Consider the following 14,513-nt stretch of genomic DNA (forward strand, 5'->3'; position numbering starts at 1 on the left):
ACAAAACTGCCCTATGTCCTGTTTCCTGATGGGATAAATGGTTCCTATATACCCATAATTTATGAGCTTGATCTACTTTGCACATTGATTTTATTTTTTTTATATCAATGGCTATGTGGTAATGTTGAGGCAGACTTATTTATATCGTTTGTTCAACAGTTCATTTGCTGATCAATTGCAGGGCTTTTGTAATGACAGCAGGTGAAAGAAAAACAGAATTGAAAACTATGCAGTGCTCTGAAAGCTATCCAACGCCATGTCAGCAACTCACTTTTGGCAGGCAGTGCTTCAGTTTTGTTTCTTAGTTCTGAAACCCTGATGCAAATGTGCACCAGTGCATGACTCTCTTCTGCTCAGCATCACTGCCTGATATACCCACTTCACTTGATATGTTACAAAAAATTAACTTTTCCTCCTCAAAGGATAGCACAGTGACTCAGTTCAATGAACCTGAGAGATGAGACCGAGCAGCTGTTAAAGTGTTCTTTGGCTTCACCATTTACCCTGTTTAGTCTAGAGTACGGACTCCTCATTCTGCCTAGGACATATTTGCAGATTTTGGTAATCCAATCAGCTTTGATGAACCCAGTCTTGAGTGTGTGAGTGCTCCACCATCTGGCTGAATACTAAAGTGAGCCATCAGTGAAAAGTATGAGAGTATGCTTAACTCCCATACTCACACTTCTCCTATACACCCTGACAGATTACAGTATGAAGAAATTCTCACCATTGCCTTTGTTTGAGGTGCCACAGGATCAAACTGAAAACTTACTGTTTTCGGTTAAGTACAATGTAAAATATTTTCAGGGTAGCACTACAGAAACTCTTAACAGCACAGCCCTCCCTCAGTACTAGTCAACAGACAAAATCAGAAAGAAATATGCTTCCCAATCGCTCATCTCTCTGATGGTGATACCATCTCACATCTCTCAGGAGCTGCCTCCGTGCAGCCAGTGTGCTACATGTACAGCCTTTACACTTCTCCCACAACAGAAAGACAATACTACAGATAAAGCTGTCCTGTAAACCAGATTCAGCCCTTAAAACCAGTGCTGATACTGCAGAACCTCTAAAAAGATTCAAACCAGAAATCACAACCTCACTGCAATGATGCTCTCTATAAATAGGTGCTCTCAATATCATAGGTGCTCTCTATAAATAGATAAACAAATAAAAAACACCAAGAAACACATTATTTTGGATATGTCCTCTCATTTCCCAGTCTTTGTACAACTTGATTCCGTTTAATGTTGCAACTCTGCTAAAGATACTGCAAGAACACAGACTTGTTGAGAATATAAGTTTTCTACTTCCTGAGCTGTGCTGGCACACTTCAGTGCATGAGCTTTTCATCTGACAGAAAGGTAATAATGAAAGACTGATAAACATAGATTATATTTTATTTCAATGGAAATCCCATTGTCAAAGGAGATAACTGTCAGAGATTACTTCAGGGTAATGTTTCACGACATAGTGGCTCTGGTGAAATCACTGTTTTAAGCAATTTCTGCACCTAGCACCCCCAGGCCATCAGTTCTGCCACACACTTCCTCATGCTAAAGTGATTTTTGGGAAGGGTATGGTACAAATCAGACAACTAAACTGATCCAGGTTAGGGAAAAAAAAGAGAAAAAGGAGATCACAATACCCTTAACATCTAATCTAGTTACTGTTCTGTTCAATCAGAGCCCGATCACACTTTTGTACTGTACGTGTGTGAACACCGTAAAACATTACTGCCACAAAGTTCCTATTCCATGAAACTTCACAATGGTCAGGAACAGAGCTGAGAACAGTGCTGACCCAGAAGTCTCATGTTATAAGGAACCATATTTTGTAGAGACAATGGATCTAAATCATGCAATAAAATGAAATGAGGACAAAGGAGCAGAAGAATACAAGTGGAACAAGAGGACATGTATAGGGACCCCAGCCATCCCAGGATTAACCCTGAGGAATTTCTCAGAGCTCCAAACTGACTCAAACAAGGAGGTGACATTAATTAAAGACACTACAACTATTAACTAGCATCTTTAATAGTCTATATTCCAAAATTTTGTATTTTAAGACCTCAAAGAAAAGGTCAGTGTGCTAGAGGATTCAAGGAATGAGACAGAAATGGTATTGAGCACTCAGCCATTCGATTTTGTGATTTTTTCTGTAATTTAAAACAAAACTAAATGCAGGCCTTTTATGCATACTATAACTGCATCAGCCATCATTTACTTTTTGGAGGCATGAGGGTTGGCAATGATGATAGTTTAACTGTTAATAAAACTCCTTGTTACAAAGGAGAGGTATTTGAAATCTTCATAAAATACTTGTATTTATCTATCTACACTGGGATTTTACACTAACAGAAGCGGTATATATGCAAATTACTGTCCTGTCCATATTAAAGGCTAGTTTCTCTACCAGATTTAAGTAAGGTGACCTCAATATGTACTGATATGAAATCCATTACAGATAGGAAAATGAAGTCATGTAACTCATGGGAGAAAAATCTTTACATAAAAAGAAATTTTTCAGAGTTGACATATTTTGAAAAAAGGCAAAATAATGAAACAATGGGATGACTATCTAATGCATTTAAGCATGCTCAGTTTGAGAATCAATCCAGATAATCTCGTTTTCCTCTAATTAAAAGTAACTCTTTCCCTCTGGAAAAACAAAATAGGATAGTTCCACCATACAAATATGGACCAAAGGCCTGTCCTTTAGTCAAACTAGAAAAGAAAATCTACCATTTTCTGGCAAATAAAATACCAAATGAGCCATTTTACTTGATATGCTACAAAAAATTCACCTTGCCAAAGCTATTTCCTCCTTCACCAGGGCCGGGGTTTTTTTTCTTGCACTTCAGTTCTCAGCCCAGATGAGCTTGTTGAATGATTTTGCAGAGCACCTCAGGGAAGGCAGGGGAAGAAATAACAGTCTGATGAGTCCATGTCTCAAAATTGTTTGTATCTTTAAAAAGTCTAGATAGTAGTTAACAATAAATTCTCTTCCTATCCCCCTGAAATTTAAGATTCACAGATTAGAGATGCTGTTGGACCATACTCCAAGGGGAAAAAAAGAGGGGGGGGGAAATCCCTGCTTACAGACTTCTACATAGATAAAAAGGAAGACTATCAGGTTTTTTCGTATCCTGCGGAAGGAGAAGCACATATCCCACAGTGACTTGGTTTTCAGAGGAAATTACAGCACTACTGAAGAACTGAAAGAGAGAACATGGTCACTGGAGAACAAATTCAGACTTTGACCTGAACTGTAAACCATTTTTCTTCAGCTCTCCAGCATATTTGGCATAACCAGACTGCTTTGCTGAGGCCAAGATGTCTGTAGCATGCTCAAATGCTTTAGATAACTATGGTTGTTTCACAAACAGCTTACTAATGACCAACTAGTTGACTAAAAAATATGTCAAGAATCATTATAATGACTATATATACTGATATGTATTCATCAACTACCTTAGGAGAGATATAATACTACCATAAATATGGAGAAGTTTTAATACAAAACTTCTTAGATCACCAAAATTTAAATAAATAAATAAATAATAATCCAATCTCTTACAATAATGTCTTACGAGTTCCATTCCAGAGGGAAAAAATGAGTTTAAAGCGGTTTGTTCAGAGACTAAGGTAAAGCTCATTAGCAGAATTGCTCCTTAAGCCTTGTTTATCAAAACCCACATTTTCTATTCAGTACAATGTTATACAAATTGGACTGTACCACTTTTTGAATTATTTTATTATTATTGAAATTAAATAAACCAAATGAATAAGAAAGAATTACTTTGCAGAGTAACATTTTGGGCTGTTAGGCCAAAGATGAGCTGGAGTTTTACTGCCAAGCTGCATATAAAAAACCTGAAATATGCACCAAAACACTGAAATCCCAAACGCTCAGTGTGGTGGTTGTTAGTAACACATTGCTCTACTTAGGAGGCATAAAAAATGTGTGCTGAACAACAAGCTGTGTGTCAGAGCAATAGCTATTGAAAACAAAGTTCTAAAGGTGTTAGAGGAGCAACCAGCTTCTTCTCAGCATAATGTCAGCTCCTGTTAATAAGTATATTTGAAGAATGCCATACCTTAAAATAATTCTTCTCCTTTGGTCTCCAGTCATCACTAGTGATACAAAAATATTAATAATAATGGAAAGGAATGTTTTATTGAATCCTTTTTCTTTGAAGGAAATATGGCTTCTTTACCTAGTTTAGTACAAAGTATTAAAATTGGTTTTCCTCACTGCACTGTTAGTATTTTCACTGCCTGCTGAAGAAGACACTTCTTACTGACAGTGATTGCTACTAGGAAATTATTTTCTAAGAGCAGACAAGGGTAACAGCAGCAAGCTATCAAATTAGATGGAGACAGCTTCTAGTATTTACTTCTACCCAAGTGCACAGAACTAGAGTACACAATCTCTACAATGATGGGCATAAAAAAATGGATTTTTTTATTTTTAAAATTTTTTACGTCAGAGGACCAACTCTTCAGTAAGAGTAAATTTGGGTGCCTTTTTAACAATAACCAATTGATGTAAATGAAATGGAACAAAACTAACTCACATGATTAATTTCTTTCCCCTTACACTAACACTTAAAATTGTTCATATAGCAAATACTTTTGCTAGTTCATTAGTTATGGTAAAATAAAGAGGAAATTAATACTACAAACTATTTAACTTGGAAAACAAATTCAAAATTAGTATTTAAAAAATATTAAAAGCAGAGAGAATATTTTTTTTCAGTTCAGATTGAAAAACAAGTATTATGCTTCATAGAGAGATTAAATAATCTAAATTCAGCTTTAAGGATTCCTTCAATTTTATTTAGCAGATAGTATTAGCAAACTAAACAGTAAACTAACTACATAAAATGACATTAAAACTACAAATGAAAGAAAAATGCACTTGCCACCTTTTTAATGGCTGCTCAGATGAGCATACAGCTACCTCACGCACTGTTCAACTGAGAAGTTTCACAAACTGAACTTCATATCTTGGCATTCATACATGAATAAAGCAGCAGTCCTTACCAATCCTATGCTAAACTGATGATAAGGGGGAGCGAAAGAGAAAAAAAAACAAAAATTTAAAAAGAAAGATGAAGTTCCAGGGAATACAACTGATCAAGGCTGAATGCCAAAGATGCCAAAGAAGTAAAGGAAGTTCTTTAAAGCACAAATGTAGCAGAACAAGGCAGGAGGATCTCACAACCCTGTTGAAAAAGGAAAAAAAAAAAGAGCAAAGTAGGACAGGGGAAAGGAGCTTTGTGGTCCAGAAGAGTATTTCATTATTATAATATCTTCTGAAAACATTAAGCAAAATTGAATGATTCACATTCGTAAGAACTCGGAGTAGGAAGAAGAGTAGAAATATAGGAGTACAATGGTTTTCTGTATTTGGAAAAAATTCTATATTATTCTCTGTCAACACCACGTCTTGGTCCTACTTCTGCCCACTGAGAACAATGGGGTAATGACTGTAAGAAGCAAGATGCAAAGAACAGGATGTTTAACTCAAAGTGGGATTGTAAAGGTAGATAATACTAACTTTAAAACACAGGTGTTTCACACAGGTGAACAATTTTGCAAAATCTGCAAAAAAATTTTTTTTATTTATTTATTTTAGTGTTTGTGTCAATCACCAGAATCATCTAAACAATTCAACTCTGACAGTAGAGCTTATTTGAACCAAGAAACTCAATACTCTCACCCAAACTTTGTCTTCATGTAACGAATATCAAGGATTTTCTTTTTCTCCTGCAGAACTGATTCAGGAAAGGACTAAAGCACATATGCAATTCCCAATGACTTGCTCAAGATGTGAACACAGACCATTTCACTAACACTAATACTTGATGGAAAAGGACAAACACCTGAGCAACATGCAGAACTGATTCTGAAGACAACAGCTGCCAGGCCAACTTTAGTCAGGGCTTACACAGGGCTTATCAGAGCAGGTGTAGACCCACAATAATGTAGTAATATGGCTTTTGGAAGCAGCCTAGTATCTGTTCTTGCTGTACAATCCATTTCAAAAACAGTAGCCACATACAAAAATTTAGCAAAACCTGAATGCATGGCTAAAGTTCAGCATCCACGTGGTGTAGTTGGTCAACTATTTCCAGAAAGGATCTTCAAAGCTTACTCACAAATGTCATGGCAAATACCAGGAGACCAAAATTTCATCAGTAAATATGACCAAGCAACTAATACTTCTGTGGCAGTCTAGCTGTCTAAGCCTCTCTCTGTTATTTTCTACTTCCTTAATCAGTGCCTGTAACAGGTACATTAAATATGTGATGACCTTTGATGTTCAAATATGGACTGCAAGTTATGAAACGGCCCAGAGGAAAAAGATTATGCTTTTTCAAGCTTACTTTTGGTACTACAGAGAAAACTATAGTTGATGAGGCATAATGAGCACAATTATTTTGTGTGTCATTATAATTTTATATTAAACAAGAGGTAATCATCACCACAGAATGACCCACAGTAATGGAAAACCACATGACAGCCACCACCCACTTTTAACTTTTTTTTATTTGTTTTTACATTTTGGGAGGCTTCTTTCACTATAAAAGAACACTCAGATAATGGGAATGGTTTTATATCAGTTGGGTTGCTCATTAAGTTGAAGGCAGCACAGAGAAGCACAGCCTTTCCCTCCCTAGGGTCAAAACATGCATACACCCATTTCAGGATCCATAAACTAAATCAAACAGTCTTGCCTATTTCTCCCTCAAGTGCTGACAAGCTGTAAAAAGGTAATGCTTGGATCACTTTAAAGTTATTTGAAATACCAGTCATAACCAAAACAGCAGAACAAGACCAGAAAAATGCAGCTAAGGCATCCCAAGTCCTCATTACGAATCCACCAGCCAAGGGATGGCAGCTGTCTGCCACACACTGAGGCAACCAGGGAAGCTGGCACACACATGGTAGCTTGGAGGCAGTATTACCACTCTTGTCTCACTTGATTCTTCCACAGTGTATTTTGGGGGGGTTTTAAGAGCTAATCCTTGCCCTATGCTTTTGAGCATTTTTCCACACAGTCAATGATTGACAAAAACAGCCTGGAGGAACATAAATTGCAGAAAGGCTGTGGCTGCCTGAGGGGGTAGGGACTTTGTCACCTGAGGTAGGACACTGATCTGTCTGCAATGCCTGCAAGATGCCCCTGAAGGAACCAGAAGAAAATGCTGGTGAGGTGCTTATCGCCCATTTCTTCACTGATGATTGAAGATGGAGAAGCCACAGAACATGTTTGCCTGAAAGTCCCACAGCAGCAGACGAGATTATATTCTAACACGTACTACAACACAGAGGACCTGATTATAAACCATCACCCTGTAAGACAACTCCATTTCCAAAGCAGCTCAGCCACATTAGTACACAACTGCACCTATGCTAAAAGCTTGCCTTGCAAATGACCTTATTAGTACAGCACATCAGCTCAATATTGCTACACAGCATCCAGCCATGAGTGGTTTTCATCCTGCTAGCCCAGAATACAGATGGATGTGGAACAAAACACTCATCTCTGCTTTAGCAAAGCTGGTCTTCACAGATTTCTACTTCTTTATCAGTTCCCACGTGGGGAGTTTTTGAAGGGATCCCTTGCTGCTTTTTAGCCTAGGATAGAAGAAGTTCTTTCCAGGAGAAGAGAGGAAAAGCAGAATCATCAGGGAAAATGATCCTGCCACTCCAAAATTTTCAGAAGAAAATACTATTGAGGAGAAACAGCTACAAATCGATGAAAAGAGAGAAATGAGGAGTGACAACCTCTTCTTAGTAGCCTAAAAATAAGGAAAACACTTCTCTACTCTACTGTTTGACTGAGCAGGCCATTGTCTCACTCTCTGAATAGCCTATTTATCACTAGCATTCATAAAACTAGAAAAAAGAGGCAAACAAAAATAAATTGTTTTTCCTATGTCAACCTCATTTAATTACCAAAGAGTCATTTGAATTGTTGATCTCCTAATGCTTTGGCAGGATTGGCAGCCAGACTAGTCCCGTCAGACTTGCCTGATTGTATGAGAAACAGAAAATAAAATTAGCATAGTCAAAGCCAGGGATAATCTTAGAAGTATTCACAATAATGAATAGTTTGGTGACAGGTCGCTTTAGCTGGGACTTTCTTATACCCAGCTTTGTTACAATGTGTGTGGGCTAGTAAATATTCAGCAGAAGTTTAACGAAGTATTTTAAGGAGATTTAAAGTCAGCTCAGTCATGTCTATATCATCACACTGACATGCTGTCTTTGCTTTTGCATATCTTACAAGACACTTAATGTCAGCTTATATGGTAAGAAACCAGATGATCATATATACATGAGTCTGTGCATACTGAGATTTGTATGATGAAAATAGCTCATTTTGTCTCCTGGGAGCGTAATAGCCAGTAGTCTAATTTCCAGACAATGCTGCAGTCAATCCTACTATTGGACAAAAACTGGCTTTTTTTTTTTTTTAATCACAAAATTTGGCTCTATACAAGCAGACAACTATTAATATCTGGGGATCTCCACCAAGAGCAAAAACGGAACATACATTAACTAATTAAGTGCATACACATTCTTTTCTTTCCAAGGAATGCCAATGTTTTTTAATGCAAGCTTTATATTGTTACTAAACTGGTAAGTCTCAGAGCCTTGTATAACTGCTCTGGCCTGCTGTCTCACTTTTCATTTGCTTCATTTCTTTCTCTCCTCTGTTGGTTTTAGAAAAAAGTAAAATAAAGGGGATGTGCTTGTTCACAATTAACAAAAGTCACTTACTGCAGCAACAAATGTAATAATTTTCCTAGGGTGAGAAAGGATACGAAGAAATGTTACAAAATCAGATTGACAAACTACTATAATGCTGGTTTGCAAGGCATATTATCTGCCAAATCTGATATTTTCACTCCCTATCAGCTCACAGTAAAGACCTGCATTTGCTTCTTACCATCACACCTAATGTGGTCACACAAAGATCAAAAGACAAAGGCATGCACCTGCTTCCAAAGATGTACCTAAATTAACTCTAGCATGCTGGAATATCAGAACTATGCTCGATTCTGCGGATAGCAGATGTCCTGAGCGTCGTTCTGCACTAATTGCCCATGAACTGGCTCGTCTCAACATCGACATTGCTGCTCTCAGTGAAGTTCGCCTTCACGAGGAAGGCAGCCTCAGAGAACATGGTGCCGGTTACACACCCTTTTGGTCAGGTAAGCCCAGAACCGAAAGGCATCTCTCGGGAGTTGGCTTCATGATCAAAAACTCCATTGTTCCTAAACTCGAAAATCTGCCGACAGGTCACTGTGACCGCATTATTTCCCTACGCCTTCCACTAAACAACAAGCAATACGTTGTCCTCTTTAGTATATGTGCCCCAACTCTCCAAGCTGACCCTGCAGAAAAAGATAAATTTTACACTGACCTGTGCCGCCTTACCCAAAAGGTGCCTGCAGATAATAAGATCATTATCCTTGGTGATTTCAACGCCAGAGTAGGTAAGAATTTTGAAGCCTGAAAAGGAATATTAGGCAAGCACGGTGTTGGAAACTGCAATGATAATGGTCGACTTCTGCTACAATTCTGTGCGGAGCAACAGCTCACCATCACTAACACTATCTTTCAACAGAAAAATAGTCTGAAGACAACCTGGATGCACCCCAGATCTAAGCATTGGCACCTCATCGATTATGTCTTGCTGCGACAGAGAGATGCCCGCGATGTCCTCCATACCTGCGTGATGCCCAGCGCAGAATGCCAAACAGACCATCGGCTTGTGCGCTGTAAACTCAACTCCAATCTTAAATTCAAACCTAAAAGGGGCAATATCCCAAGGAGAAGACTCCAAGTTAACAATCTCCAATCAGCCACAGTGAGAGACAGATTCCAGGCAAACCTTCAAACTAGGCTCAAAAACCATTCCACAGATTCTGCAGATTCCTCTCCTGAAACAATCTGGTACCATATTAAAAACAGCATCCTGCAATCCGCTGAAGAATCCTTAGGGTTCTCCTTCAAGAAGAACAAGGATTGGTTTGATGAAAACAATCAAGAGATCCAGGAATTGTTGAGGAAGAAGAGAGCTGCTCACCAAGCACACCTTGCACTGCCTTCCTGTCACGCAAGAAAAACAGCCTTTCATCTTGCATGCAGCAAGCTCCAACAGAAACTCCGTGACATTCAGAACAAGTGGTGGATTGATCTAGCTGAAAAAATCCAATTATGTGCAGATACAGGTGATCACAAAGGTTTCTATGAGGCCCTGAAAACAGCATAGTTGGGCAGGACACGTCTCAAGGATGAAGGACCACCGCCTCCCTAAGATCTTGATTTATGGTGAACTTGCCACCAGCTGCTGCAAGAGAGGAGACCCAAAGAGAAGATACAAGGACTCCCTGAAACAACATCTCAGCCTTGGCCATATTGATCAACATAACTGGTCTACTTTGGCCTCCAATCGGGAGACCTGGAGACACACTATCTTCAACGCTGCTGATGCTTTTGAGAAAGCACACAGGATCACTCTTGAGGAAAAAAGACAACACAGAAGGAATCGTGCCTTGCAGAATATACCACCTAAGGAGTCTTTCTGCTGTGCCTTTTGCAACAGGACATGTCTATCTCGTATTGGCCTTTTTAGCCACCAGCACACTTGTAACAAACGTGGGTAGAGCCCTTCCCAAATCTTCGTTCACGAAGCCTAGCCACGATGATGATTATGATATAATTGTCCAACCAAGAAGCACAACTCTGTCAGCAGATGACTTTGCATCATATAATGGGTTACTGAGCAGAGGACTGAAAAAACTCAAGTGTTCAAGCACTGTCAAATTTTTCTTTCACAGACAGGCAAAGCAGTCAACTGATCCCTTCTCACTTCTGACAGTTTGGGAATAAGGAAGGTTTAGTCAATATCTACACTGCACTCACAGGTGGTATTTTGACCATTCTCATATTAACTTGCATGTGTGCCAAGAGCAGTACAGCCAGGCAGCGTGGAGTTCAGGTTCCCAGCTGGATCTGCCATATATGCTGAAACCACAGAGCTACAGCTAAACGTTGCTACTGATCCCTAAACTAGCAGGTTTACTGCCTGTTTGGATGTGTTACATTAGCTGTGGTCACTTTTCATTACCGCGTAGATACAACCTTCGAGAGACGTAGCTGGACAATGTTACGAATAGCTGACATTTATACATTAACAGGAAGTTATTTGACAATAACTCTTTACAGTACTTGTATGCAGGGGGAACTACAGTCATTTCCTAGGCTGAATTATATGCCCTCATTTCCTCATTTTTATTATGTAGTATTGACATTATTTGCATCAGATGAAATAAAGAAACACCACTTCCCTGATGCTGTCCTTTACTATTTTTTATATTTTCTAGTCAAAGAAAACAGAACATTTGGTGAACATATGAAAAATCTTCATTAGCATGATAGATACCAGATTCCAAATGGAAAACTACCAGGGTGGGGTCTGTAATACTAATAATGCATCTTTAATTTCAAAATACAGAACTAATATTAGTGAAAAAGAAAGTATCCTCTTACCTTAGGGTCTCATTTTCTCCATGTTAATGTCAAACCTGTAACACCTAATCAAAATATATTCCTGCTTTTCTTCATTTTTTACTAATGCACATACCACTGGAACTTGAAAGGACATCCCCCAAGTATACTCTTTAGATGTAGCTGATAAAATCAGTCAATTCAAATGCAGAGACAGATTGGAATAAGTAAAGCATTCACCATAAAGAGCAAAAATTACCTTTCGCAGGGTTTACTTTTATCCCTGATCTATACAGCATCTCCTCATTCTGCCAGTCCCCATTCCTGACAACAGTCTTGAGTCCATAGAAAATAATTAATGCAGCAGTGGAACAAAAAACCAAGTTCTTCAAAAAGCGCTTTTGGGCTTTGACATAAAGGGCCCTGACACCTACTGTAACCAGCAGGCAGAAGCCCATACTAGGAACATACAGCACACGCTCTGCTATTACAAAGCCAACATAGAAAAATAGGTTTGTGGCAGGAACAAAGGGCACTATTAACAAAGAGAGAGACAGAACGACAATGTTCTCAGTTGAAGGAAGCTGCAGTTTCTTAATTTCATGCTTTTTTATGCCATTCTCTTCTTTTGATGCAAAGCTTGACTTCACCTCCAGTGTCTTGTACTCCATTTCTGAGTGGCAGCTATGCCCATTAGCATTTTGCTTGCCATTCATTACAGTTCTCCCATTGCATTCTCTCTCATTGCTAGAGCCCTTCAGGCTGAAGTAGGCAAGGAGGAGGAGACCAGCATAGAAGGCCACAGTGTGTAGATTCCTCCAGTCACTGACTGCTTTTAGAAGAGGCACAGCATCCATAGACCAGTCAAAGCTGAGGGTATCTGGGCACAGCAACAGCCAGAGGTTCTTGGTTGGCAAGTAAAAGAAGGTCAGCGTACGTGTGAGAAAACTGTCTGAGTCAGCTGCTGGATTGTCAGAGTTGGAAAAACTTGGGGGCTTGTTTCCCATCCAGTATAAGCGAACACCCAGCAGTGCAGTGCCCCAGGAAGTCAATAAACCAATGCTGAAGAACAGGGTCAAATTCTTTCTCTGAAAAAAAAAAAATTAGCATAAATCAACACCATGTATTTAGTTGTGTAAACTATATACAAAATGAACCAGGAAATCATCTGATACAACCTTTTTCAGTAATAGAAACAAGTACAATAGATCTCAGTCTCTGATATTTGGATCACAAAATGCTGGGGTATGTTGTTGACCACAGACTAAAAGAACTGGCTCTTTCATTTAAGCTGTATCAAGCCTGTACCAGAGTCAAGCCTTCAGACATTTGAGGGCTGTCAGTCCTTGCTTATGATTTAGTTGTATAACCCTTTGAAAACTCTTTATTTTAGAGGAATTTATTAAATCTTACAATAGTTCCTACATAACCTCCAAAATGCTTTGCCTTAACTAGATTTAAAGTCTAAATAATGTTCCAGTTCCATTTTCCCTAACGAAAGTCTCTCCTAAGGTATTTCACCAGACAACTGATTAAATTTTCCAAGAAGGTAAGAGAGGAAAACAAATGAGGACTCCATGTTTAGGTCTCCTACCTCCTACCTATTAACTACAGTGATCGTTTGGAGCCTTCAGATCTACCTACTACTGAAAGTCCCACTTTTCTCCTTTGTGGGTGGCCTCAACCCTTGATATCACAAAATACAGATGATTGTGCTGTTTCATTTTAGGTCAGTTATTAATAGTTTTCTACCATCAGTTTACTGATGGTCTATTAACAAGATGATAAGTCTAGTCATGATCATTTATAAATAATCATGAAGAAATTTATTCCTTTTCCCATTCTACAGAGTTTCTCCTCGTGAAGTTTAAAATATTAATGGCAGATTAATTCATTCTGTTTTGATGCAATATGGAAGAATTTAATGGAGGCAGTAGTAGGGAACAAACAAATTTATGAGAACATTTAGGCACTTGTATCAGAAACATCTAAAAATGCTGGCACTTTTTATACATGAAGTAAAGCCTGGGTTCACAGATTTAATTTGTCATATTAATTCCAGTTTGATATATTAGCTTTTGTATATCTCTGTATCTTGAAAAATCCACATGTTTTTGGTAATATATCAACCAAAACCCACATCTACACTTGATGATAACTACATTCCCTGGAAAGCCTATTAGAACTTTAATTTGTAAGCTGGATAATACTTTGCAACTCATCTCACATACGGTTTCATCCATGCCTGCCAAAACTGCTTAAATGCTTTTAATGTTATAAAGCTGGGTAAACTGGTTATCACTGAAACTACCAACTAAGTTTATCTTTGCAATAAAAAGATTATTCAGATTTCATGGATTTGCATGTATGCCCTTAGTAAAACCTTATGTCCCTGGTTCAACTTGTCCTTTCGTTCCTGTCATATTTTGCTACATGAAATTTTTTCTGCCCACCCTTCTGGCTCAATTATTTTCAAACTCATTTCCTTCAAACATGCAACTCTCAAATGTTAAATGTGACATTTTTTTTCCTTTTATAAATTCTTATGGAGTCTCTGCCCAGGTAGAAGAGACTGCTTGGACAGAAAGAACCTAGGAAGAGAAAGATGATTTTTCTTTGCTTGTTTGAATTAGAAATTCAGAGTAAGTCTTTGCTGGAAGGCTATACACCACTCAAAAACTTAAGATAGCTCAAATACTAAGGAAATAAAATTTGATTAACAGATGATCATAGTCTGATTAGACTGCTTTCTTATTTTGTTAATACTTACTTATCAACTGGAAGAAAATCTCACTTTCCTTAAGTCCTAACCATTGCAATTTTGAATTAAATGCCAAGAAAGTTCACATTACAAAGTTCTCTGACAAAACCATGCTAGGGCAGATATGCCATTCCTCAGGGATAATAGTGAAACCTTCTAAAAACTTTCAGGTCTTCCTATAGGTCATAAAATAGTAACAATTAAAAGTTTACCTCTCA

General features: G+C 38.2%; 1 protein-coding gene across 1 annotated transcript in view; it reads right to left on the reverse strand.

The window, feature by feature from the left end:
• Positions 1 to 14,513, reverse strand: part of TMTC2 (transmembrane O-mannosyltransferase targeting cadherins 2) — a 144,083-nt gene that overhangs the window by 88,760 nt on the left and 40,810 nt on the right. The window contains exon 3 of the mRNA XM_018080793.2: positions 11,794 to 12,622. Coding sequence (XP_017936282.2) covers positions 11,794 to 12,622 — 829 coding nt within the window. The remainder of the gene's footprint in view (positions 1 to 11,793; positions 12,623 to 14,513) is intronic.

Source organism: Manacus vitellinus, unplaced genomic scaffold (genome assembly GCF_001715985.3).
Source record: "Manacus vitellinus isolate BGI_N305 unplaced genomic scaffold, ASM171598v3 scaffold_5_pilon, whole genome shotgun sequence".
Taxonomy (NCBI): domain Eukaryota; kingdom Metazoa; phylum Chordata; class Aves; order Passeriformes; family Pipridae; genus Manacus; species Manacus vitellinus.